This window comes from Tripterygium wilfordii, chromosome 5 (assembly GCF_013401445.1).
Source record: "Tripterygium wilfordii isolate XIE 37 chromosome 5, ASM1340144v1, whole genome shotgun sequence".
Classification (NCBI taxonomy): domain Eukaryota; kingdom Viridiplantae; phylum Streptophyta; class Magnoliopsida; order Celastrales; family Celastraceae; genus Tripterygium; species Tripterygium wilfordii.
In genome coordinates, this window is record NC_052236.1 from 540,009 (window position 1) to 566,735 (window position 26,727).

The following is a 26,727-nucleotide window of genomic DNA, read 5'->3' on the forward strand; positions in this document are numbered from 1 at the left end:
CTCACTAGACTTCACACAGTATCAACACAGATTGGTTCTGATACTTCAATGCTTTGTCTGTTTGTCAATATCAAATACTAAGCATCTCCCAGCTAATGAATTGTAAGAAAACATGGGCAGAAAATGTATTGCACACACCACAAAAATGTTGCAGTAAACAAATTAAATTGATGATTCACCATGTAAAGGTACTCAAATTGGATCAGGGATCAATTTCTAGGTTTTGGACAAAACCTAATTGGTTACTTCCAATTACATAGATCAATAGTTCAAACTGCACCCAAAAGTAGGGCATCCCCATTTTGATAGGAACTTCTGTGCCAGAAAAAATGGCATCTCCAATTATACCCCCTCAGGGATGTAACAGTTTATCCCTTCTCACCATCCCCATATTGTATGAGACAAATGTATGCAATAACATGTTCAGCTATTCATGATAACCCTAAGACAGATACCTAAGCAATGACCAATTTTTTACTTCAACTTGATATTTGGCTCTCCTAATTCTGGTAACAGGAGATGTGATACCATAACAGAAAATCAAATATCATAAGTAGTCTGATTCTCCTCAATACTTCGAAAACAAAGTAGTAAATTTAATTAACAAATGCGTACCCTCCACCCCCTCCCAGCTCAAAATAACTTACTTTAGGCCCCTTAAACAATACCACAATCAACTGTAGAATTTAGTTCCAGAAGCTAATCTTCCATGCAATACAACTATATATTTTATTCTCCCCTTTGTTTCTTGTCTAAAGCCGAACACAAAAGCTAACTTCAAATTATAAAAAGTTGTTAATTCATTTCAACATTCAGAAAATCAGACAAATTTGAGATTACCATATAGTTTCAGAATTACTGAGGGTAAATGCTCCAGAGATGAGCAAATAATTATTATCTAATTATGAAAAATGCTAACCATACTAACCTAGCAAACAACAACATAAACACCAAACATTGCTACATATTTTTGCAGTGAAACTGGAAATAGTCACTGGTCAAAATCATTTCCAGTGCTGAGCTGGTGAGCTAGGCAAGCTCAAACTCCATTCCATTGCAGATAATAGACCTATAACCTAAATCGTGATGTTATTTCGTATTGCTTAAAAGATTATCAAGAAGAGTCTCGTTTTCAAATAGTCCGATGCATTTATACCATCCGTCTTCTAACTTGATATCAACCCCATATACGGGTGTTGTGGAAGTGAGCACTATCTGTTCCCTCGCATCACTACATCGAAAGAAACATAATGCTACAATATAATACTACACCTCTTACAGTGCACATAACATTCCGTAAATATGCTCTTACTTGCCTATTATTCAGACCATTAAAGATAACATATGTAGAGATAAATTATGCTTCCCTAATCTAATCTTATCAGGACAACACCAAGCCATCAAAGAAAACAATCATAAAAATTAAGCGGCCACTTCTATGACTAAATTTATTAACTACACTAAATCAACTACTTCCTTCATTGGCTCACAATATAGAGAACTATAATCCTTGAGTTACCCACAATGACTATGCAACCAAAATTACATAAGTTGAATTCCACTATTTTTCTTTTTCTGGATCACCTCAGGCATCATGAACTAGAAAGTTTTGTTCCACTGAGCACATGACATTCACATACTAAACATGCAACAAAACACTCAACCATTATCATCAAAGCCTATTCCCAACCAACAAGACACTCAACAAGTGACAATATCTTTACAATGATTTCACAAAATCTAAAGCTCAGGTGAAAAATTCAATAATAGCGCTCCACTCTAAGCAGTCAAAACACTACAACAACAATTCCAGAACAAGAATCTTTTTCTTTTAACGCGAAATACAAATGCGTTCAGTACATAACAAATATCTATTAACATGAAGAAATTGTGACTTTCACATCATCACAGCCACAATATTTATTAAGACTAACACAGTATTCGATCAGATAAAAAAATGCATTCGGACTCTCAGTTCCCTTGGACTCAGGGCGGCAATACCTTTACATAATTGCTTATTCATTTGCCAACATCTATTTCCAATCACAAAATGTTCCCTGCCATCCAACCTCAAGCCTAGCATCAGAACATCGTAAAACATTCAGTACATAACTCCTAAATTCATCCAACAATCACATTTGGCAGTAAACAAGCTACAATCCCAACAAAGATCAGAGCCACGTAACTTAATCCAAGAAAGAGACTTGAATCAAATAAACAAGGAAATGAATTCTAATAGATTAATATGACCATAATTTAGCAATATGATTGAATGAGATTCAGTGCCCAACAGACTTCAGTAGGGAACTCGGAACTCCAAACTATTTCACATATTATAAGAATTTATTTACAAATTAAAATACCCATTGAGTGCCTTTCAATAATTATAAATTTAGAAGTGAAATTGAACTAACAAAAAACCTAGAACAACAATCACCAAACAAAAACACAAAAACAAAAGCTTAAAATTCCTGATATTCCATAATTTCACAGTAACTACATATAATCATTGTAAAGCAATATAGGCAACACACAAATAGCAGTAAAAAAAAGACATATTAACAGTGGAAGTATCTGTTGAAATCACCGAGAATGAAACCACTAGGAGAAGATGCGGGTCACGTATTCTTCCTGCTCGCGAAACCGGCGCTTAAGGTAGGACTCGAGGATCTCCATCACAGCGACGAAGCGCTTCATCTCATCGAGGCGGAGGCTGAGCTCGGCTTCCCGGGCCCTCGCACGCTCGAGCCGAGCTTCGGTCTCAGCAAGCCGGCCCCTTAGATCCTCTACCACGGGTGCGTTGTCATTTAGGAACCGGTGGCCCTGTAATGGGCTTCGCCGGTCAGGTGACAAGGAACGATGGTGACCATAACACATTCTCGAGAACGGATTGGCCGAGAAGTGGAAACGATCACAGCAGATTTGAAATGGGCTTGGAGGAAAGCAGGAAATGGTGTATTTCTTGGGGGTGTGGAGTCTGGGAACAAGTCGGTGGGGCCTGAACTAGAAAATTGGGGTCTGATAGATCAATCTGGAACGTTGGATCAGTGATAAGTTATGATCTGATTAGTTTTTGTTTAGGAAAAAGAAAAAGAAAAAGAAAAAAACCTCGCGCGCCGTTTCGACTTCCATGTGGCGGTTGCTTTTCGAAACGAGGTCGTTTAAGTTGCCTTGAAGTCTTGAACCAACCATGCCGAGCAGAAGCAGCGCAAGAACCAACCATGGCGACGTCAACACCTGATCCGGAGGCCTCCATGTTCTCCCAGAAACACTCGCGTCTTCCAATGTTACTGTTTTCTTCGCAATCTTCCAGGACTCCTTCGTCTCCTCTTCCGCCACCGATGTCTCTTCCTGTCTTCATTCCCTTCACCTCCAAATCCTACACACTATATCGTTGAACACATCTTCCTATATTTGGCAGCACGAGCCCTTCTCTCTCTCCCTCTCCACCTCCGCTTCTTGCATCTGCTCCTCCTCTCACACTCCCTCCCGTCCTCCACACCTCCACGGCAAGCTCCGCTTCGGTGACAACTTGGAAGACGAGTGGTTAATCGAAGCTGCTTTTTACATACCTCGCTGGATTAACCTCGAAAACAGCCAGAATCCCGTGTTTATTCGACGTGTAGACCTTCATATTATTCCTCGAAAGCGGTTGCCGAGCCCTAACTTGGTGGACGCGTTGAAGTTTTTGATCAATTGCGAGGAGTCATGCGCGGCGGATGAGGTTCAGCAAGTGGTGAAGAATCGAATTGCTGAGTATCCAGAGAGAGCCAGGAGAAATATGCATCAGGTTAGAGTTAGGGTTCCAGCCTCGGTGGCGCAGGTATTGAAGCACGAACCCTGCTTGATTTCGCTTGCGGTGGAGGCATTTTATGATAGAGATATTGACACAATGAAGTATGCTGCTACAATGGAAAGGTTTTTGAGTGGAGGTAGAGAGAAGGAGCTGGTGTGCGTGGCGGTGAGGATGTCAAGGGCTATGTACGCACAGTTAGTACAGTAGAATTTTCAGGCGCCAAAGTGTTATCCAATGCCAAGCATGCGCGAGGACAAGTCAGCTTATTTGGAGGCAGAGCTGGGAATGAAAATTGCTTGTGGGTTGGAGATGATGTACCAGCAAAAGAGAAGGGAAGGGGAGCACTTAGCAGAAGTATAAGGAGTTCTTAGAAAAGGGTGGATACTTTGAGGGGTTGCTACCAGGGTCAAAAGAGCACAGGAGGTTGATGGAGAACGCAGAGGAGTATTACAGGAATAGTTCTTCATTTGCCAGGACAATGTATCACTTTCTTTGTTGATCTAGCGTTGGGTTTCTGTACTTTGCTACTTTCTACCTTCAATGCAATTGTTAGTTTTTTATGTTCTTTATATCAGTAGCTTTCAGACTATTGTAAGGGCAATCCCATTTGGATACAATGCTTGAGGTTAGAGGAATAATGGCTATTAAAACTGGTTTCAGGATTACAGTATTTGGGGAAAAAAAAAAAAAAAAAACTGACTAAGAAATCGATATCAAATGTAATGTGAGAATTTATTTAATATCTGTTCTTTATATACTAGGATAATCTTTGTCCAACATTTTATATTTTGGTATATTTTAGCTGGGAAATATGGGGAAGCCAGATGCTTACTCTGTAATCTGGTTGAAAATTTTGGTGGGGTCTAATTGTATTCATATTCCTATACTTGCAAACTAATCATGGTCTTACTGAATATTACTGTTGCAGTGAAATGTTGAGTGCGCCAGTGAGACGCATTGATGAAATTCTTGCATTACCCTATTCAGCTGAAGATTTTAGGGGTCAGGAGGTTCCTCCTCCTGATGATGATGCTTGGCTTTATGGTGGAGAGGATGAGCTGAATTCTGCTCTTCAGGAGAGACAAAAGGAAATGGAACTTTACAATTCAAAGCATAGAAAGAAACAGGGGTTGAAAAAACCACAAGATTCTTGTCCTGCATCCAGTTTGAATTATGGTGATTTTGGTCTGGATGAAATAGCAAAAACTATGCAGAAATTCGTTGGCAAGGTATCAAGCTACAAGTGAGCTGAAGTTCCAGTAGAAAGGTTAGAGCACCTATATATCCATCTTACCTTTCTACCTGTTAATTGGCATGCCATTCTCATATATTGTATTATTGTCGAAATTAGTGCAGATTTTTTATGTGCAATTATTCTTCATATTTAAAGCATATATCGTTTGTTTCTACTTCTCTTTGACGTGTATGGGGAGAAAAATTGTCTAAGGGGCTAGAAATTTTAACAGACCAATTTTTGTTGTAGGATTTAGCTTTATGTTATTTGTTTGTCCAACACCTATTTTAAGTAAATCTTCTGTGTTGTGCTAATGAATGTCAAGCATGCATTGTTTGCTTTTGGTTCTTATGATTTTTTAAAAATATTTAAATTGAAATCTGACTCTAAATAATTCCCATGTAATATTGGGATGGTTATCACTTATCAGTCTGGTTTGGTCAAGTGATTTTCACTCTGGTTATTAGTGGGAATCTTACAAAAGATAAACAATTCCCGTGCACAAGGCTCCTGCAGTGGCGGGGTTAGGTACAAGCATGATATACGTAGACGTTATCCCACATAATATGTGAAGAGGTTGTTTCCAATAATTGAACCTTTGGCCACTAGGTTGCACCACTGCAAATCAATCAATAGGCCACATATTCACTTGTAATAATGTAATAATTTATATGTATGTAACATTTAAATTGCAAAAATGTTTATTTTGTGTTATTTTAGAATCCTGGAGTTGAGATTTTTAGTATAGATGTGCGGTCTGAATGATTTAACCTTGAAACATGATTGTAACTTTATGAACTGTTCCATTATAGATGTACTTAATATCATGACGCATTGGAGATGGATAATCTTCCTTCTCTTTCGCTTAATTTTGATGCGTCACCTTCTTAATTCTCGGAACATCTTCTATTCCTTTCTGTCCAATGATTCCAAAACACATAATGAAATGAAATATCATCAGCACCCACACTTTTTTTTATAATTTTTTTTCTGGACAGTCATCTCTTAAACACCTTAGAAGGTCTCTCGTACATTCCTTGGCTTGACCCAGTTGATTCCAAGTCTCTGTCCAATACACAGTGCAGCATTAGGTGGTTGATTTCCTCCCTATTATTTATGCACATGTATCACCTGAGAAGGTCTCTCGTATACATTCCTTGGCTTGACCCAGTTGACTCCAAGTCTCTGTGTCTACTACACAGTGCAGCATTCGGTGATTGATTTCCTCCCTATTATTTATTCACTTGTACCACCAGCTAACATAGGGCAATCCTCTCCTTTTAAGCGTGTCAGCAGTGACGATGGCTTCCTAGGCTGCATTCCAGCTGAAAACTAAACTCTTGATAGGATGCCAGCTTTCCTGACTATGTTCCAGGGAAAATTTTCCACTCCACTAGTTGCAACTTGCAAGGCAGTCATGCATGATGTTTCCTGAGATCAGCCACGTTTGTTATTGATCCGGTAAATTGAATCAACAAAGTTACATTTAACTGCTTTAAGAAGGATAGGGATCCATCTCTCAGACTTGTAGCCTATAGGTTTCTTCTAAATGTAGGGCACTACATGATTTCATTTTCATTTATAACAACAATTTGATCAAATTGCAAATACATAAGGATTCTCAACTTAATTGCAGAAGTGGCATTGAGTTGCACATTGTAAATTAGAACGCATGCTTCAATTTGTAGTTTACCCTTGATCCTTAGATGTGGATTTATAAATTTTCATTCACATTTTCTCATTAAAAATACTTCCCTTTGCAGATCGACTAAGCTAGCATTTTTTTTTGGCTGCGGTGGGAGAATTATTTCCTTTTTATATAGCTGTACTTTTAACTCTATGGTTTTAGAGATTTATTTTATAGTAATGTGGATGTCAGCTGATAGCTCAACTACACATGACGTTTTTGCTGCTTCTCTTATCAAGGAATCTGGAAGAAGTGGACCTTGATGTGGATCGCTTTTTCAAAGACATGGAATTAGCTATGAGGCACTATGAGTGTGAAGATTCAGACAATGATGTTGACGAAGAAGGTTCTTCATCTGACATGGATTTTGGTGAGTCTGTTTATTTTTGCTTAGAGTGATGTTTTCTATTTTGATTCATAGCAAAACTTGAATGTGCCTTTCTTTAAAAAGAAGTTGGGAACACAAACAAACATATGCTATCTTCATCTCTGTTGGGCTCCTGGTTCTACGTACTACTATAATTGGTGATAATGAAAAAACCGCCACCTGACCACCACCACAACCATTGTAACACTCACAACAACTACTACTGCTGCTACTGCGGTACTACCACTGCCGCATCACCTCTCTCTTGAGAAGTTCTCCATAATTGTTTTTCTATAAAATTGGTCTCTTGAGGGCTCTATATATTCTTGAAAATAAGGATGCTGATAGCAAGTTACTTGCTAATAGAGCATGTGAATGCTCCTTACAGGCTGGACCTGAATAGATTTGGGCAATTACTTATTGGTCTCTTTAATTTGCTGATGAGATTCCTATTGACATAGATGCAATGCTCTGTCCCACCCTATTTTTATTCCATATCTTCATTATTGTCATTACTAGATGAGTCAGAAGATGGGAGTGATAATGAGGATGGAGAGGAGACTTTCATGCACACCTATTCTGATGCTCTTAAGAAGGAACTGAAGAACACCTCTCTTGAGAAAAGTTTTGTTCGTGCCGGTGACCATTCCTTGCAGAAAAACCAGGTAATATTATTGTCTTTTGCATCATATGGAGTGGCCTCCATATGACCAGTATTATTATTTCATCTTATGCATTGTTATCCATTTTTTTGTTGTTAAAAAGCAGTACAGTTAATTGTTATTTTGGAATCATCTGTTTGGATTTGACCATGATGAACAAAGACCGAAAAAGATATAAAGGCATGCCTGGCAGTAGTTTATGTGTGATTCAATAAATTTATCAATTTATTCAAAATTTGTTGCTCGAATGCCTTGCATTATTTCTTTCTGCCATATATCATGCAGGGAACATCTACTGCTACAGAAGATATGGATGAGGACATTAGGCCGGTCGATGTCGATCTGAACCTGGTGAAGAGTCTTCTCGATTCATTTTCTTCGCAACAAGGACAACCTGGTCCTGCTTCCAGTTTGCTTGGGTTCATGGGTATTATGCTTCCTCGAGATGACAACATGAGCAAATGATTAATCGCATCAGGTCTACACCAATTTTGTATTTAACACGCAATCAGGGGCTTGGTAGAGACAGGTAACCCATCTATAAAAACAAGCATCATGGAAAGTGTATATTAGTCTAGCTAATGCACTTCAGCTATTGAGGAAATATTTAGTGTTTTCCTTAACATGGATGAAGTATCATATGAATGGTCTGTGTTACATGATTCTTGCCGACTTAGGTGTGTGGATTCAGTATTGGGCCGAGAGCACTTGCTCCTGTGTTGACAATGAATATATGACGTTGCTGGAGGGAATGCTAAACAGTCCACAATTTTGGGTTCAAAATATGTCTGACGACATCGGAATTCAAACTCCTTTGAAGGTGGGGGTTATAGGTTTGTTACAAAGTTTCCCAATGTACAAATATTACATTTTTTGGTCATTGGGAGTTTAAAAATGTTGCTCGGATAGAATATATCAGAATTCGTTCTGTCAACTAGCTAATATTGCACAGAGAATCGTTTCTCTTGAGAATCGAACTCAGGATGTCCGAGTGTGTTGTTTTTAGTGCAAATCGAATACAGGGCGTCAGAATATGTTGTGTCCGAATGTGTTTCTAGTGGAAATTGAACTTAGGAATCCATATAATTTGACTCTATAAAGATTCACAAACTACTAGGCTACGATGGAAGTGGTTGATTTACGTGACTCTATATAACGTGTCTAAACTTTATGATAGACAATAATAATGCAATAATAGAAGCATCCTTAATTCACGGTTTAAGATTTTGCCGCTGGGAATGAGTGCCAAAAAAAAAAACAAAACTAGAATGGAAGAAGATGGTGGTCGCAGACGAATGACGATTCAATTGTTGAAGAGCGAGCTCCCAATAGAGCAAGAATCACCTGGCTCTGGATCGAGATGTCAATACTGGCCTTGTCCTCGTTGACGTTGTCAATGGCTTCTGCCCCGTCGGTGTTGGCAATTTGGTAATTTTCCCTCCCTCACAAGTCACAACACTCCCAAGTCCCAACCCAACACAAGTCTCCCTCTCTGTTTCTGTTCTCTCATACAATCCTTCTCTATGTAGGCTCCGCAACAGCCCCGATAAGCAGATCTCTGAAATGGTTGGCGAGTCGGTCAGGTTTGCCAGAGCTTTCATCCAGATATTCCTGAACGTCCTTATCCTCATCACTGTGCTTCTGATACAGAGGTTGAGAGGAAGCAAGACTAGTTCCAGGTTCGTGTCTCTATTTGCTTCTTTTTTTCTGAATCTTTATGTTGTGATGATGTCTTTCTAATCAAACCCTTCAGCATGACAATGGTTGGAGACTGAACCTAATGTGAAGCTGAGGTTCAAGGACTGGACTGCATTGATGGATTTCTTGCTTCAGTTGAGAAAGATGGCTCCAATGTGTCTGTAGATTGGTCTAAAGATAATCAAATCAAAGTTGTAAGTAGTTTCTGTGATTTTTTGGTGATGGATTAGTTTATGGGTTTTTCACCTACTGCATTAAAAAAGAAGGTTTCAAGGCCTTCAAAAGCTAAGGCAGTTTAAGACTTTCGGTGCATGACCCATCGTCTCTGTGAATTGTCTGCTTGCACAATGACAGCTTGTTGTCTCATCCTAAATATATAGTTTCCATTTATAGAGCAATAGACAGAATAGAAGCAAGAAAATTTCTATGGAAACTCTATAGGATAAGTGCAACATAAAGAAAAAACCATGTCAAACTCATTTTCTTGTTGAATGACGAAACAACGCAAAGTTGCAAACTTAGAGCTCCAGTGGATTTGAAATTGAAACAGAATCCAGGAAAACAAAAACCAAAAATGCAAAACTGGAATGGATTGTTGTGTTAAGAATATCAAACTATAAAAATCTTTACAACACACAAAATGTATCCTTCACTGTTCAAAAATGAAAAGGAGAACGGAGAAGGTTCTGGCTTCTTTTAATATACCATCAAAAAATAAAAAAGAATAAGAGAAACTACTTGAAAAGTAAATTGTAGATAAATAAACACATGGTGAAACAATCTAATGAAGTCCTGATCTGAAACCATTGTATTTCCTATGCAAGGCAGGATGCATGCGGGAGAAGATCGAATTCTTCTGCTTTTTTGCTCTCACACCGAAAATAAATGACCGCAAAGGAACTCTGGATTTACTGTCTGAATGTTCGAGCTGGATATTTTGGTGATTCTTTGATCCGGAAAGCCCAAATTCCTCGCTCGAATTTTCCATAGTCTTTTCAACTTCTAGTTGGAGATTTGTGATGTGATCCAAACCTGCCTGCAATTCTTCAGCAACTTTGTTGTTCTCTTGCTTCATGTTCAAAACTTCACCTTGAAACTTTGCAGCTTGATAACTTGTGAACTTGAAGTCATCATCTTCAGCACTTGTCTTCAAAGCCTTTGTTATTTCTTCCTGAATTTCACACAAAGATGAGAATCTGCTCTCGAGTTCATCCTTCAAGAGCACACTTTTCTCCAGCCAGAGTGTTAGTTCAGTCTGTATTTGTCTCAAGTGCTTGTATAGTGGCCGAACATCTGATGTGAGAGAATATTTTGCGGCACTGCTTCCTTCTTGCTTCTTTCGTTTCTCCTGAAGCTTTGATATCTCACCCTGCAAGTCTTTCACCTCAGTATCGAATTTTTGTATCTCATGGAACGAAGTGCTGAACCTTAGCCAGAAATCCAAGTTTTGCTCGAGGAGTTCATCGATGTTTATCCGAAACCTGTCTTCAATTTCTGAAGTCACAGGTTGTTCTACTAGAATCACATCAATGTCTTCTGTCAAGTCTCTCTCCGTTGGTTTCTCAGATCGATCATCAGACAAGCTATCATCACCCAAGCCAGCTTGTAGAAGGGTCAGCTTCTGACGTAGTAATTGTATCTGTTCATCCTTCTTGGTATTGGCACTCTTCATTTCTTTTAGCTGCAACATCATATCAAAGAGTGCGTCCCCAGGTTTCTTGTCTGCTTCGGGTTTCTTCTCTCCCTCGCTCAGCTTCTTCTTGACATCCTTATAATTGCGAAGAACTGTGGTATACTCTGTCAACAGAACCTTTTCTCTATTCTCCATACCATTCATATACAACTCCTTCCAGTTCGGCTCATCCTCTCGCTTTATTGCCTCTTCCTGTGCTTCAACTGTGAGAAGATTATCCATTTTCTGAGGCAAAACTTGTTTATCAATGACTTCTGGCAGTTTCGGGTCTTCAAATGCCTCTGAAAGATTTTCAGGGTCATTCTTCGTCCTGGATTGATTTACATCTTCTTCTAAGGTCCCGTCAGAGTTTCCAATATCGCAATCTTTTTTATTTTCTTCCTCCATTTTGACAATATCTGTAGCATTGTCAGAACCATAGTGGTGGTTCAATTTCAATTCTTCTTCAGCAGACTGTTTTGGCAGTCCAACTTCAGTGCGGGTTTCCTCTTCTTTTTCTGAAGGCTGTGAAGTCTTGAGCACCTCGTGTGGCTTCTTATCTGCCTGTTTTTTGAAATCATCACCAGGATTCACAGTGCTTCCCTGTTCTTTTGATTTGACTGCGGAAGCGTCATCTACTCTTCGTGGTGGAACCGAATTCTCAAGCTCCTCATCTGGCTTCACACTATGCAGTTTCTCAGAAAGGTGGCTGAGATTGCATTCTGCTTCAGTAAAATGAGTTTGTAGATTGTTTTCCTGATCTTCGACATTCTGGTTCAGAGCCTGAAGCTTGTGCAACTTTTCTTCCATCTCCTTCAGCTTATTGCTCATATCATTTCTGCCATTGACCAATGTTGCCTTATCAGCCTCCAAGGTCTGAATATGGGATTGAAGGTCATTTGTCTCTGTTCGTAATCTTTGTATGAGAGCTGTCTGTGAAGAGATTGCACTTTCTAGGCTGATCACCTTGTTCACAACCTCATCAATCTTCTCCGCTAGTTCTGTTACAGTGAGAGATGCATTAGAACCAATTTCAAAGTGTTCCTTAATTTTCTCTCTTAACAGTTCCAAGTCCTTCTCTTGTGCATCAGTCTGCTCTTGGTCGTTTACACTTCTCACCTCTTCCACTGCTTGCTTAGCTTTATTTTCTGCAGATGGTCTTTTCTCCGCAATCTGACCATACTCGATTTTGAGAGACTCAAACTTCTCGCAGACATTCTTAATCTTTCCACGCTCCACTTGTGCTTCCTCGGTTGATCTTGCTTGTTTCTCTTGCAACTGAGCCAACATTTCTTGGCATGATTTCAGAGCTGCTGCTGCCATCATAGTCCGGGCTTCTTCATCCTCAATGACCATGCCTGCACCAAACTCATCCTGCAAACTGCAAATTCTTTCTTGCATTTCCATAATTTGGTTCTCAGTTTCCCAGTACCTTGCAAGCCCACTCTCATAAGAGCTCTTTGTAAACTCTTTCACTGTCTGAAGTGCCAGAATTTGTTTCTGAAGCTTGTCAATCTCCTCAAGCGCCTCGGGCTTGCTCAAACCGGACTTGTGAACAGCATGAGCAGATGCTGTTTTTGCCGGCTTCTTAGGCTGCATTTTCTTTGTAGCAGATGCAATGGCGCTCTTCAAATCTTTGATAGGATTCTTTGGAACCTTTGGAATATTGGCTTTTGAGACCTCTGGAGGCTTCTTTGGAAACCTAGGTATTGATGATTCCTCATCCTCTTCTTCCATTGCAAACTGCACTTGTTCTGGAAAAACAGAAGCAATGGTATTGTTGGCATTCTGCAGCTCTGTGGAAATATGATCATATCGTTCAGCCAAAGCTCGATAAGCTCGATAAAATTCTTCCACAAAATGTATCAGCTCTGGCCTCTTTTTGTAGTACATTTCTGCTCTCTTGGCAAAGGAGTCTCCATCTTCTTCTATCAGTTTAAGCATATTGTGCACCTTTTCCTCCATATCTGCAATTCATATGTTTATGTAGTGAGGAACTTAATTAAGTATCAATACACCTTTTTTTTTTAGGTGACCGAGGAACTACCCAACCCAGCATGTGTTCGAACAGCAGAGGGGAGTAAACCTCGGGTCCATAACAGCCCGCACCACTAAGACTAGACCAAAGCCCAATGAGGGAGAAATTGGGGTCCTAACCCCTCTCCGGAAATGGGTCAGCTCACGAAACCAGAAAACCCAGATGGAAATACTTCTAGTTGGTTTGAACTCTCGATCTTAGCGTCATCCACCTTAAGCCTAGAGATTTAACCAAGTGAGGTAGTATATGAACAGGGTTTGACACTATTTCAAATTCTTTGCCAAATTGGAATCAGAGACTTTAGGGACATTCAAATTCTATTTAACACTAAATAGATAGGACCTTCATTCAGATTCACAGGGAAATAACAGATTGGTTGCAAACATAAACATTGTGTTTTACATAAAGCATTCAACAACCAATCCATAATTTAATCACAATATCTTCCATTAAACCTCTCACCAATGTCCTGAAAAGCATGCTCTGATTTCTCTAGAGTAATACCATATATGATATTCTTCATCAAAACAAATGTGCTTTGTATTGATTTTACAGAAACAAGATCCACCCATGATGATTCATTCCAACTCAATTGGAAAACATGAAACATATAATATAGATCCAATCCAAAACCCAGTTGTTGGATGATTAGAAAAAGCCATAAAAGAAGTACCTTGAAGGTTTTGCTCCATCCATTTTGACTGTTTGGTCCTGATGTGGCTTGCCCACCACCATGAATATGCATTGCTTGCAGCTCTCTGCAACATCTTTGATCTTCCTTTTCCTCCCTTCCAACAATAAAACTCGACTGATATTCTCTTATTGCTTCATCAAAAGATCCAAACCTCTCTCTCTTATGTTTGTTTTCTTCTCTCTCTATTGAACAGGAATCAAATAGAGAAGAAAAAAAAAGTATAGTTTTGACAGACACACAAAAAGGGCTTCGAGATCAAACGTGCAACATACCAATATTTTCTTTTCTTCTTTATTTCTTTCACTTTTTTGCTAATTATGAGATGATGGAGGGGAGCAAACTTCGCCAGGATTCACTGTGTGATTCTTGGCACCTTCCTTCTTCCTTTTTCCTTAGGAAGGAAGAAAGTTCTAGCCAATGAGATCCAAACACGTGGTCGTCAAACTTTTTGCCTTGTGAGCCCGACTTTTACCTTTCTTGCTCTTTATTATGTATTTGATTTGGGTATAAATATGAAATTAATTAAGGAATAATAGTTGATTAAGCAATCGACAACCCGACATTTGGATCCAATCTACATCTCCTTTTAATAAATAAGAAGAAAATCAGTGATAAAAAAGAGTGGCCACAACCAAGGTTTAGGCATGATTGTTATTTGCTGTAATGTATCCATTAATTTCATTGGAATAATAACTGGAAAACATAGTTTGCGTAAAAAATTTGGATTCTTACATTATATATGATGTCATCAAGTTTTGATATCAATTCGGAAGTTTTTGAGTTCGATTATCATTGTAAATAATACATATATGGTCACGCATTGAGCATTGAAATTTTATGTATAATTTACTAGCTTTTTTGACATGTGGAAATTTTGAGTATAAAGATTATATATTGACGTTCTATGAATAATGTTTTAGACTTTTCAAATTATAACCCACATTTCATCCCCAATCAATGTGAAACGTTGGATATTAATTGAGCCTTACATGTATGTGTATAATCAAGGTTATTTTACATGTCACATAGATTCGTGGATAAACTGAGAGTTTTATTTTAGAAGTCTATAACATTACTCGGCTATGTTTATTATATGCTTAATTTACTGATTTGAACTGAATATCTGTCTGAATAAGTTACGGTGCCGGCCCAAGCCCAGGCCCAACGAAACCTGTCTCTCATAGCCATAGGTTATTAATGGGCTAAGACTAACCCAAATCTTACATACCATAACAGCCCAAATCTAAGCCCAGCCTAACGATTCCGTTAAAAAAGGGTGCATCCAATACTAACGGCGTCACACTTTACCAATTGCGGCGTCAAGTCACCGTCATTCAAATTTAAAATCTCGACAGCCCTCGATCTCTTAACGGCTCTCTTTTATATTTCTTTCTCTCATCTTCACTCGCCTCCTTTCTCTCGCTACCAGAACCAGAGATCAATAGCAGTGGAGTCCTCTTGATAGCATATATGCAATCCTAAAACCAGGTACCTTTCTGTGCTAGTCCTTTTCTTTTTCGTTTCTCTGTTTGGTTGCTGAGAAATTGCAAGAAACTGAAGGAAAGTTTTTCACATCTCACAACAGGCTCTTTTTTTTCCCTGGTGGAAAAATACGGAGTATTAGTTTTATTTTGGTTTTTTTTCCTCGTTCGTTTGATTATTGTATTGTATTGTATTGAGACATCTGCATCTGGTAATTTTGTTTTTCTCTATTTCTTTTATCTCGATTTACATGTACCTAGGGTTTATAATTTTCTCTGAAAATTGAACATTGACAGTACATCTAAGTTCTGAGCTTTTTGGGACTCTACAAGTTGGAAATCTTCTTGGTTGTGCTGAAAATGTCGAAAGAGAATAGAAATTGAAAACTCAGTTTAGTTAGATGTGTAAACTTTACTGTCTCAACAAATATGTACGATAAGCACTGCACTATCTCGGATTCTTCTTTACTGGTTTGTGGTCCTTGAATCAAAATTTTGAAATAAAACTGTAAGTAGTGAAATCTCTGAAGTTTTTGGAACATTTTTGTCTTCTTCTAGTTATATTCGGGTTCTTTTTTATCGTATCAAGTGGAGGTTTTCTGTTGATCTTATTTTTTCAGATACTTCTCCATCTCTCTAGATGGTTTGTTTTCCATTGTATGTGCTTTAAAATGATTTTATGGAAAGAAATGAAAATTATTCTTTTTTGTTTGTTGATTCTAGAAAAGGTCGTTGGTGCTTCTGTTATTTCTGAGCATACATTTGGTGAGTATATTACATGTTCTAACATCAACTTCTTCAGTTTGTTCTAAATTTGAGATTCTGTAGAATGTAAAAAAGTTTAAGAAGAGTACACCAATACCCATTACAGTAATCATTTCAAGTTTTCAACTATAGGAGCTTAGACAATTTAGTCTGAATATACTTCACAGAAATTGTTTTGGAATTTCATGAACTACCTAGTACTTTTTATTTTAGAATGCTTTAATTGTCCAATAATCAATCGTATAAATGACTAAATTGTATTGAAAAGCATATATAACATGTCGGTGTGCTTTGCTTGCAAGCAGGTTTGCTTTGACGCTTATATTTGGCGAGAAAAGAACCAGAAAAATGGATAAGGTCTGCGAAGAGCTAGATGAAGATAAAGCCGAGATTGAGAACCTCATGGCAGATCTGAAAAGAAAATTAGAACTTTCCAAAAATTTGAAGAACATGCAGAATGAGCAGCTCATTAAAATCAAGGAAGTGAGTTTGAAAATTGAGAAGCAGAATGATGAACTAAATGAGAAGGCAGAAGAAATATCAGAATTGAAGCAGATAAATAATGATCTTAAGTGCAGATTGAACGAAAGGGAGTCTATTACCAAACATCTGAATGCTGCAAATGATAACCTTAGAGCTGAATATGAAGAGAAATACCGAAAATGGAAAGAGGAAAATAAAGGGCTGCTATTGGCTTTAGATGAGGCAAATGAGAAGAACATAGATCTGGAGCAAAAGATTCATGTGTGTATGACAGAGATTGAAGGCCTGAAAAGGGTTCTATCAGTTTCAGAGAAGAAGTGTCTCGAAGCAGAGAAAAAAGCAAAAGCATCCGAAGAACTGAGAGCAAGAGATGACGCGCTAGTCAAATTAGAAGAAGAAAACCAGAAGCTTGAGGACCAACTAAAATGGAAGAAGGAGCAGTTCCAGCATTTGGAAGATGCTCATGAAAAGCTTCGGGATCAGTTCATGACAAGCAAGAAAGAGTGGGAGCGGGAAAGACGGAAATTGGTTGAAGAGATTAGTTCACTGCAGTCAAGCTTAGATTCTCAGACCAGAATCTCAGAAGACCTTCAAAGCCAGTTAAAGATGTGCCACCAAGCCCTAGCTCATGAAGAGAGTGGGAGAAAATACCTGGAAATTGAACTTTCTGAATTTAAAACACGCTTTGAGAGTGTTTTAACCGAGTACCAGGATGCTAAGTCACAACTGGAATTCCTGACTGCCCAGAGAGACAAAGAAATTGCTGCTCTAAGATATTCACTGGACACAAAAGAAACATTTCACAAAGAAATGGAATACCGAGCAGGGAAGCTGGAGCAAGAAAAGCTAGAGCTGCTGGAATCCCTTAGAGAACTTCAAGAAGCTGGTATACATGAAGTGGGGAATTCTTCTTCTGTGGGTAAGCTGCGAAACAGGTTCAAAAACCTGGAACAGATGCACGGAGGTTGTTCTGCAAATCTTAGAGCTAAAGAAGCTGAATGGAGGTCTCAGCTGGACAAAGCATATGCGGAGCTGAATGACTGCAGGTCTGAGTTAGAAAGTAAAGATGCAACAATTAAAGAACTCATTAAGGATTTGGAAAGATGTAATTCTTCAATAATGCAGTTAAAGTTGCAAAATGAAGAGATTTTGGTAATGTTACTGGTGTTCAAATCAGGCATTTCTGAGGCGCAATTGAACTTCCAAACTGTTGAGACTGAAATTAAAATTCGAGACAGAGAGGAAGAGAAAAATGCTTCCATATTGATGAAGGAACTGGAAATGAAGAACCTTTGTTTGTCTAAAGCCTTGGCAAATATAGAGGAAGAACGTGAGAAAGCAGCTGATCTATTGAAGAGAGTTGAGTGCTTGGATCTCGTTGAAGAGCAGCAACTCCTAATGCAGAAGGAGCTTGAGAGGTACAAGGACATGCTTGAGGAATCATCAAAGTGTCAATTTCTTCTAAAAGAACAATATGTACAGGCAGAAATCGGCTTAAAAGAGAAACTACAAGGTGCTTGCGAGTCCTTGGACGTGGCAAATTCAGAATTGATTGAAGAACGGGAGAAGGTGGCAGCTTTATCAGAGAGGATTGAGTCCTTATTTATCATTGAGGATGAGCGAGACTTGTTGCATAAAGAGCTAGAGAAGTGCAGAGAAAAGCTTGAGGAATCATCCAGGTCTCAAGTTTTATTAGAAGAGAAAATTTTGCTGATGGACAGTAACTTCAAAGAGAAACTTGGAGAAGTTACGGAGACATTAGACACGGCAACCTCTCAATTGGCTGAAGAGCGCAAAAAGACAGCATGTTTGCTAACCAGGATCAAGTCCTTAGAAGAGCATGTCTTGCAGATTGAAAGTGACTCAAAAATGAAACTTATTGAAGTTTCTGATGCCTTGAACGTGGCAAATTCTGAATTGACTGAAGAATATGGAAAGACATCTTCTTTATTGAGGAGGGTTGAATCCTTGGAGTTTATTGAAGACCAGTTGTGCCTGATGCAGAAAGAGCTTGAGAGTTACAGGGAAATGCTTGAGGAGTCCTCCAGGTATAAGCTTCAGCTAGAAGAACAGGTTTTGCAAATAAAAAGTGACTCAAACAAGAAACTTGGAGAAGTTAATGATGCTTTAGACAGAGCAAACTGCGAACTGGATGAGAGGCTTTGTGCAGCACATGAAATTGAATTTGAACGATGGATATGGAAGTCTATTGCTCAACGTCTTAAAGATGACCTTGAAGATAATCAGGAATTATGGAAGGAATTGGAAGCCTCTCTTCTTGCTCAAATAGTGGATGGGGAGACCGCTAAGAAAGAGAAGGAGGGCCTTATCCATATGTTAGAAGATGACGACATTGAAATAGAAAATCTCAATCCGCAGATTGTGTTATTGGAGCAAAAGATTGAAATAGAAGGACTGGAAGATAACGGTTCTACACCAGTGATGAAAACATTGTCTCTTGTGTCAGAGAAAGAGAACTTTCTTCAAAAAATGAGAGAGAAGGACAAGATCGTAGAGGCTTTCCAGAAAGAGATAGGGTGGCTGGAGCAGGAGTCATTAAGAAGAGAATTCGAGGGCTTGGTGTTTGCGCAGATAACAGCAGAGAGAATTTTTGAGGATGAGATAGAAAAATACATCCTGCTTGTTGAAGGCAAACACAAGAAACTAGATGATCTGTTGCAGCTTGTAAAGTCATTAGAACAAAAATTCAATAAAAGATTGATTTCTTTCTCTTCACAGCTTGCTGAGAAGCAGATGGAGATTGATATGGTACATGAAGCATGGGAAAAGATTACTGCCACTAAAATTTTGGCTCAACTAGAAATTGAAGAGAAAAGGCTGATGATAATTGTAGAGCTGAAAGATGACATCTGTCACATACAACAGAAGCTTGTATTGCAGGAAAATTTGTTATCTCATTCAAAACAGCAAGCGTTGCAGATTGAAGCAGAAGTTGAGGAAAAAGAAACAGAAATAATTAATTTGGCAAATCATATGGAGTCAAAGCTGAGAGCATCAGATGCCTTAATCAATGAGCTCAGGGATGAAAAACAGAAGTTACATGAAGTTGTTATGGAGTTGTTGTCAGAAAGGGAAAACCTTTTGTGTTTTATTGAGGGGCTAGGAGACAGAATCAGTAATCTATCCATTGAAGATGTGAAACTGATGGGAATGTTGGGAAGGATTTCAGAGTCTCTGGACAAAAATGGTTCCGATGTGATCTCACAAGGTGATTATAGACCATTTGACATCTATCACATACAACAGAAGCTTGAATTGCAGGAAAATTTGTTATCTCATGCAAAGCAGCAAGCATTGCAGATTGAAGCTGAAGTTGCGGAAAAAGAAACAGAAATAAAGAATTTGGCAAATCAAATGGAGTCAAAGCTGAGAGCATCAGATGCCTTGATCAATGAGCTCAGGGATGAAAAACAAAAGTTACATGAAGATGTTATGGAGTTGTTGTCAGAAAGGGAAAACCTTTTTCTTTTTATTGAGGGGCTAGGAGACAGAATCAGTAAGCTATCCATTGAAGATGTGAAACTAATGGGAATGTTGGGAAGGATGTCAGAATCTATGAACAAAAATGGTTCAGATGTAGTCTCACAAGATGATTATAGATTATTTGACATCGTGAAAGAGGATGCGACGTCTCACCCTTCATCCCCACTGAAGAAATTTGAGGTGATTCCTGAGGGAAGAACACCATTAAGAGAGCTGAATTATAACTGCAACAGGTGAAAAAAGTTACTTATCCCAACTACTCTTTCAGAACTTTGCCATGCAATCTGGAGCATGGAGTGTCTACTCTTTCATGCCTGTAAAAATATGCATTTTCTACGACAATAAGATCCATTTATTCTTATGCATTTTTTGTAATGCTGTGTCTTTGTAGTTTGTCATCCGCTGGTCTAAGCTTGTCTGTTAGCTTTCAGCCTTCGCCCTTCGGCTATCATTTCTGCCTGTTATCAAGGTTTTCATTCTTGTTACCTGGCTTGCCACCTTAGGCAATGGAGATGCAGCAATGCTGCCATGGTTTACCTCGAAAAGGTAGAGTAGTGAACAACTATGCTCAAATAGATCAATTTGATAAGCACTATAGCTATAAATAATATTGACAGCGAAATGTCACATTTGATTCTAAACATACAATTTTACACACAAAAGTACAGTAGTGAACAACTATGTGACAACATCATCACAACAATGTCGAGGTCTACAAACGTTCACCGGTGGCTTTAAACGTATCCAGAATAAACTAACAAATACAATCCTTGACCTTGTTCCATAAATCACAGCACTCAAAAGCTTCACTTCTGTAGATGTTACATGAACATGCCTATGATTCTATCAAAGGAGAAATGGAATGCTATTTTTTTATTTGTGATACCTCGAGCCACAAACAATACGTGCAGGTGCAGAACCACCACTTGAGATACAGATTGTCGCCCAAGGCAAATGGCAAACACCCTTTGACTTCAATAATTGATAAATCACCCTTTAACATGACACATACAATCAGAGGCAGGGTATGTATATATGGACTGTTTCGGGTTCCTTAACCTGATTTGCCCTTCTCTGTTTCCATGGCCTTCAACCACTGCCTTCTGGAAATCTGACCAACTAATACTCTTGTTCAGGAAGAGTTGGCCCAATAGTGCCATGTTCGGCCTGATTGTCTTCAAGTTCTCAAAAGTTCGATGTCCCACCTGTTACCACAAAAATCTTTCATCTTATATAACCATTGAAGGGTAAAAAAATTTATTTGCTCTAGGAATTGTTGTCAAATTTTCCTGAACTTTTATTAGTTAAGCAGTGATAGGCAAGGCAGGAACTTTTCCTATACCTAGTATAGGTAATGCTTTGGTCATCCAAAAATTTCTCAGCGATAGAAATTGTCATTGAATTCTCCTAAACTTAGTGTTTAGAATTAGTAATCCTGCACATCGGGAATTGATTGTGTCTAAAAATCTGCCTGAATGCTTACCAGCGCGTTGTGCATGTTCCCTGGAGAAGCGGAGATGAAGATGTCGCTGTGCATGCCAACATAGTAATCAACTGCAGCTAACAAAGAAGCCTTGCCTTTAATGCGAGTCCGTTCTTCTGAAGAAGCAAGGCTTTTTTTATCTTCCATCAGTGGAAACAACTTGCGTAAAGTTGAAATCCTAGCTTCCCCACCATAAACCTGAAAAACACAGCCATTCTTCAATTAATCTCCATTTGGTAGCTTATGGTAGAAGAATAAACACGATCCCTCTACTCAAATACTAAATAAGACCTTGTGAGAGGCAAGATAGAGACGAGTTGTGTTGTCAAAGCCCAAAGCTGCCAATAGTAATCCAATCTCTTCTGGAGTCAAAGGGCAACGTCCCTGACTTCTTAACTCTTCATCAGTGAACTGGGAATTTAGGACTCGTCCCTGCCAAATCAATTGTCGGTACTTGGCCAGAGCCAGTTTTTCAGCTTTGCCCCCACCAAAATCACAAGCTGAATGGGCGGCCATATCCTACGATGTTAATAAGGTTACTAAAAGGGAACAAGAAATAAATGAGTGCCAAAAACAAGCTCAATCGTTATCTCCATGATAATGGGTAAAGACAAGCAACAAATTTATTGGAACTATCCCATTACCCATAAGGCACATGCAGACAGACTCGCATACAGATGGCACGCATATCATGTGAATCATTCATAGAATATATTTTCAGAAGAGATGACATGACACACATTGGAGCTTTGTCTCCTAAGATTTTGTTGAAGAGTTTCAAATTGAATAAAAATAAATTGCATGCGGCTTGGTAAATACTAAATAGTGATACCTTATCGAAGCGAAGATGCAGTGCAACAAATTTCCGAGGAACTTGTTTGGCAACAGCATCAGTGGTTTCTCGTAGGTGGTCAGTATCAAGTGCTCCACCGCTGTTTGAAGGATAGCGAAGGCGACTGACAAGTTCATCTCCCAGTGCTCTAATGTGGGGAACAAAAACTAATGCTTGAAAATTAACTTTACAGCGTAACAGTTGGATGTCCATAGGCAAGTTGTCAAATGCCAAACGGTGAGAGAATGGGGCAATAGCGGCAATCCCGTAACTGGACCACATAAAACATGGCTAATTAGTAACATGAAAGATTGTACATAAAGAATATGGAGCTAAACATTGATTGGTGGACTTTTCACTTTCCTCCCATGCCCAATTCATATGCTGGAAACATCAACGAACACATACTGAATTCAACTAAGGGTTAAATAGTTATTAATATTATGTATGAATAACAAAATGGTATGACTAACACAATACACAGGATTTTATCGCAAATTCCCAGATGATACTAAGAGTTGTTAAACCAGTTCAGAAGTGACGGGAATATGAAGGCACAACAATACAACTAAAATATTTACTGTGGATTGTAAGCACAATGATAAATCAATTAACTACCAACCTCTGCAGTACAGGCAAGACATTCTCCATATACCAGTTAGCTGAGGCATGAACAGGTGCCGTTTTAATCCTAGTCGTTCGAATAGCTGCGGCATAAAACTCCCTTGTGCTCCAGGATAAATCATCAGGCAACTCTCTAACAATAGTTATGTTATCTTTTAATGTCTCTATAAAGTGATCGACATCGAATATGTCCATGAATGAGCTGCACATAAATATGAAGCTTCAAAATAATCCACCGTCTTAAATCCTCAGGAAAAAGAAAGTGGCAAAAAAACCTTTGCCTAGAAACAGAATAAAGAAAAGACAACAACGAGTTATTAAATCAGAAATACCTTGAATCTTGCCAAACAGGGTTTACTTCAAGATGTGGAATAACAAGTGTTGCATTCAGTATTTTAGCAACAGCAACAGCATCACAAATCTGCAGACATAACAGTTATCATATGATGAACTGAATTTACTTTCCAAAACAGAACAACTAATTGAAAATTTTAATCCCAGAAGATAGCAATCCAATATTCTGGCATGGTTGTAACTTCTAAATGCTAAAGAACATTGCATGCATAGAATCCTTCAAGAACATACCCCCATTCTCTGCTGATTCAATCCTCCATCAAGAAATACCTGGAGATATCCTTGTGATTCTTGTGGTGTTGCTGCCATAAATTATGGACAAGTTAATTTGAGGACAGTATGACGAATAACAGCTTACATTTAGCACGAAACAAGACTACTATAACTTCCCTCCATGTTGTTAACGCATAGTATGCTAAAACTAGAAAGATAAAAGTTGGAAATAACTCTACTCACTGGGCGCATTTGTTGATTCAACACACGGCCTCCATCCTTGGTCAGCCAAAGGAGTCCATAGATCAGACTGCTTTTCATTTGACTGAATGAGAAGACACAGGAAAGTTACACACAGAAATTCACTGACAAAAACAAATATTGATCTGGAAAAGATACTGCCATCTGAACTTCCACTTACACTTTGTTGTTGCAAAGCACTATTCATTAGAGACGAGTGCTTGGGTTTTGGATCATTCAACTCCTGCATGGAAAAAAAGAAGTTATTTGATGGTAAAATCAACCCTAAAGCTAAAAGGCGATTATCCATGAATGGAACTCTAAAGCATTAGACTCCTGCATGGAAAAAAAATAGTTATTTGATGGTAAAATCAACCCCTAAAGGCTAAAGGTAACTTATTCATGTAAGAAACTTTAGAGTAGCAAAGTTAAAGCATTGTTGGGCGCACATAAATTCAGAGCATTCTCAGAAATGGAAACTATATTGGAGAACACAACTCCGGCCTAAAAAATTCATGGGTCGTGCAGTTATTTTAGTTTAAACTATCCTTCACAATTTCGCTTAGTAACCATATAATCATATCTCGAGTAAAAACCTCCTCCTGCTACTTCTCTTTATATGTTTATGACGTAAGAACCATGATTTTAAAATATGTATACTTCATGACAAGCTTCAAACAGACATGACTTTCACACCCATCAAATTCTGAGTTCCTATATAGCAAACTCCAGGTTAAGTTTTATGCATGGAATTTCAATGTCAACTGGGTTCTCGACGAAAAACAAATAAACAATAGAATCAAGACTACCACATTACCAAGGAGTACTAATGCACTTTATCATATGTATCATCTTCGGTCTTTCACATTCTATGATCATCTCAATAATGTCTCAATCAGTTGCGTCCATAACATATTCTGTGATCTTCAACCTATGCAAAAACCAGTTCTAGCATCCACTTTTGTTATCAATTACTTTTTTGTTGGGTTTTGATATCAACATGCCAAGATTGGCATTTAAATATAACTGAATCCAATCCCGCCTTATACCACTCAACTCTCCACCTGCATCACGTGCAAAGCTTCTGAAGTACCACCTGAGCCGAGCCGCATCGCTGTAAAATACCCATTTTCTCTCGCAGAATTTCATTTGAAACAATCCAACTCACCATACCCATGCAATTGGCAGTAAACTCTTCCAAGCTGGAACAATTCTCACCGAAACCCAATCTAATCCACTCAAAGATTATGACTTTACATGAGATCCTAAGCTACAAAAATATGCCATTCAACCAATTATCTCGATTTGAATTCCACACATGATCCCTTTCCAGTTTCCACAGATGTCACCAACAATTTCTAGGACGGAGACAGGAATAGACATAAACAGTAATAGAACAGAAAGACCTTTCTAAACCCTTATTTTCCACAATAGAAAACGAAAGGTCAACCAAGCTCAATTTTCCCGGGAAAAAATATTTGTTGAGCTCGGATCACAAACGGGTCATAACCCAGAAAAAAAAAAAAGAATCACGAAAGTATTGAAGTAAAGATACGATATTCAACAGAGAGTCTACATACCGACAGCATAGAAGGAGAAGCATGGCTCAATGGACTAAACAAGCCAGGTAAGAAAATAGGAAAGAAGAGCACCAAGAGCCCAGAAAGAGCTCCAGTTCTCTGATGCTGGACCTTCATCCTCCAAACTACAGAAACTTCAGCTCAGCTTCAGATCTGGGTCCTGGGTTTTACTAAACTGGTATTGCAAACTTGAATGAAAAAATAAATAAGAGAGAAGCAAACAAAAATATAATAGCATTCACATGTAATGTAAGCAGCTCTCTCACACAGACAGATAGCTCTTCCTCCTGTTTTCGGGGATGAAAGTTATTGAGGCATCTCACATGGACACCTGTAGACCAAGAACCGTTGTTGGCTTGATAATGAAGTTCTGGTGTCAGTGTCTTTTTCTTCAAAGGCCCCAAAAAAGAATAAAACTTGCTAATCAAAAGATAGTAGAAAAGTGAGGGAATCACATTATTAGTGTTGGCATTACTCTGTAAATCTTTCTTTGCAGCAAAATGAAGACTGTTAAGGTTTCTGTGAATTTAGACCGTTGGAAGGGTTGGACTGATCTGATGGGGGTCTGTATTTTCAACCATTGATCCATTGATTGCTTCTGCTTTCGCTTTATGTGAGCACCGACACTTCAAAAGGCTGTTTCAGTGATTTACATGGGAGTGGTAAGTATTGGAATGTGTGTGATTGTTGTCTGTTCTGACTGTTTTTTTTTTTTTTTTTGTCCAGTGTTCTGACTGTTCTTGTGTATATATATCAATGGCATTTGCTTCCACCTACAAGAACGTATGGCTAGTCAACAAAGCCAGCCAAGTGTTTGTTGCACACTTGCTATCCATATCCCGTGTAATGCATGACATCAAAGGGTACGACATTTAGTAACAATCTAAACTCCAATACCAACTTATTGTGTTAAAATTAACAATATCACCAAATCGATTGACCAAATCAAACACTCCAACCTTGCTACGAAGAGTAATCAAAGAAAATCAAAACGGTAAATGGACAAAAAAATAATGATATACATGATCCAGAATTAATATTTCAATACCCAACAATTCCTTATTCGAAGTATCATTTCTCTTATTGTGTCCGGGTAGACCCCCTATTTAGTCCGACAAACACCTACATCTGCCTAAAGATGATTAAAACATATTGGGTTGACATTGTGAGGAGATTTTTTTGGATCCTGTACTAATACCCAAAGATTTGTCCGTTTTGGGTTGGGCGTGACCCAAGCCCTTACGACTTTATTTTAGACGGGATGCCCACCTCCTCACTCAAACTCATTACTTCTTGGAGATGGGAGAGTGGATACTCATC

At 38.5% G+C, this 26,727-nt stretch overlaps 4 protein-coding genes and 1 pseudogene across 8 annotated transcripts; 2 read left to right on the forward strand and 3 right to left on the reverse strand.

Moving 5' to 3' along the window:
• Positions 1-2,443: 2,443 nt before the first annotated feature.
• On the reverse strand, positions 2,444-2,973 carry LOC119998137 (protein SKIP34-like). The gene has a single exon (XM_038845367.1). It carries the CDS (start codon positions 2,875-2,877, stop codon positions 2,602-2,604), a length of 276 nt encoding a protein of 91 aa, XP_038701295.1. The 5' UTR covers positions 2,878-2,973; the 3' UTR covers positions 2,444-2,601.
• A 161-nt stretch (positions 2,974-3,134) lies between these two features.
• Positions 3,135-8,403, forward strand: LOC119998132 (annotated as a pseudogene).
• A 1,616-nt stretch (positions 8,404-10,019) lies between these two features.
• Positions 10,020-14,132, reverse strand: LOC119999092 (protein NETWORKED 2D-like). Its single transcript, XM_038846613.1, has 2 exons — positions 13,828-14,132; positions 10,020-13,083 (listed from the first exon to the last, which is right to left on the reverse strand). The coding sequence occupies exons 1-2, from the start codon at positions 13,919-13,921 to the stop codon at positions 10,226-10,228; spliced, it is 2,952 nt and encodes a 983-aa protein (XP_038702541.1). The 5' UTR covers positions 13,922-14,132; the 3' UTR covers positions 10,020-10,225.
• Positions 14,133-15,233: 1,101 nt separating this feature from the next.
• LOC119998931 (uncharacterized protein At4g38062-like) lies at positions 15,234-20,386 on the forward strand. Its single transcript, XM_038846405.1, has 2 exons — positions 15,234-15,336; positions 16,400-20,386. Exon 2 carries the CDS (start codon positions 16,443-16,445, stop codon positions 20,316-20,318), a length of 3,876 nt encoding a protein of 1,291 aa, XP_038702333.1. The 5' UTR covers positions 15,234-15,336; positions 16,400-16,442; the 3' UTR covers positions 20,319-20,386.
• Positions 20,387-20,682: 296 nt separating this feature from the next.
• On the reverse strand, positions 20,683-26,085 carry LOC119998932 (O-fucosyltransferase 39-like). 5 transcript variants are annotated; one of them, XM_038846410.1, is made up of 11 exons: positions 25,863-26,085; positions 25,408-25,582; positions 24,009-24,071; positions 23,831-23,912; positions 23,606-23,676; positions 23,353-23,441; positions 23,019-23,222; positions 22,397-22,667; positions 21,856-22,083; positions 21,565-21,762; positions 20,683-21,286 (listed from the first exon to the last, which is right to left on the reverse strand). In XM_038846410.1, exons 2-11 carry the CDS (start codon positions 25,522-25,524, stop codon positions 21,071-21,073), a joined length of 1,539 nt encoding a protein of 512 aa, XP_038702338.1. In that variant the 5' UTR covers positions 25,525-25,582; positions 25,863-26,085; the 3' UTR covers positions 20,683-21,070. The 5 variants fall into 5 exon arrangements, with proteins under 5 accessions (XP_038702338.1, XP_038702334.1, XP_038702337.1 ...); XM_038846406.1 differs by having other exon boundaries at positions 25,680-26,085; XM_038846409.1 differs by having other exon boundaries at positions 25,408-25,595; positions 25,680-26,085.
• Between the last annotated feature and the right edge of the window lie 642 nt (positions 26,086-26,727).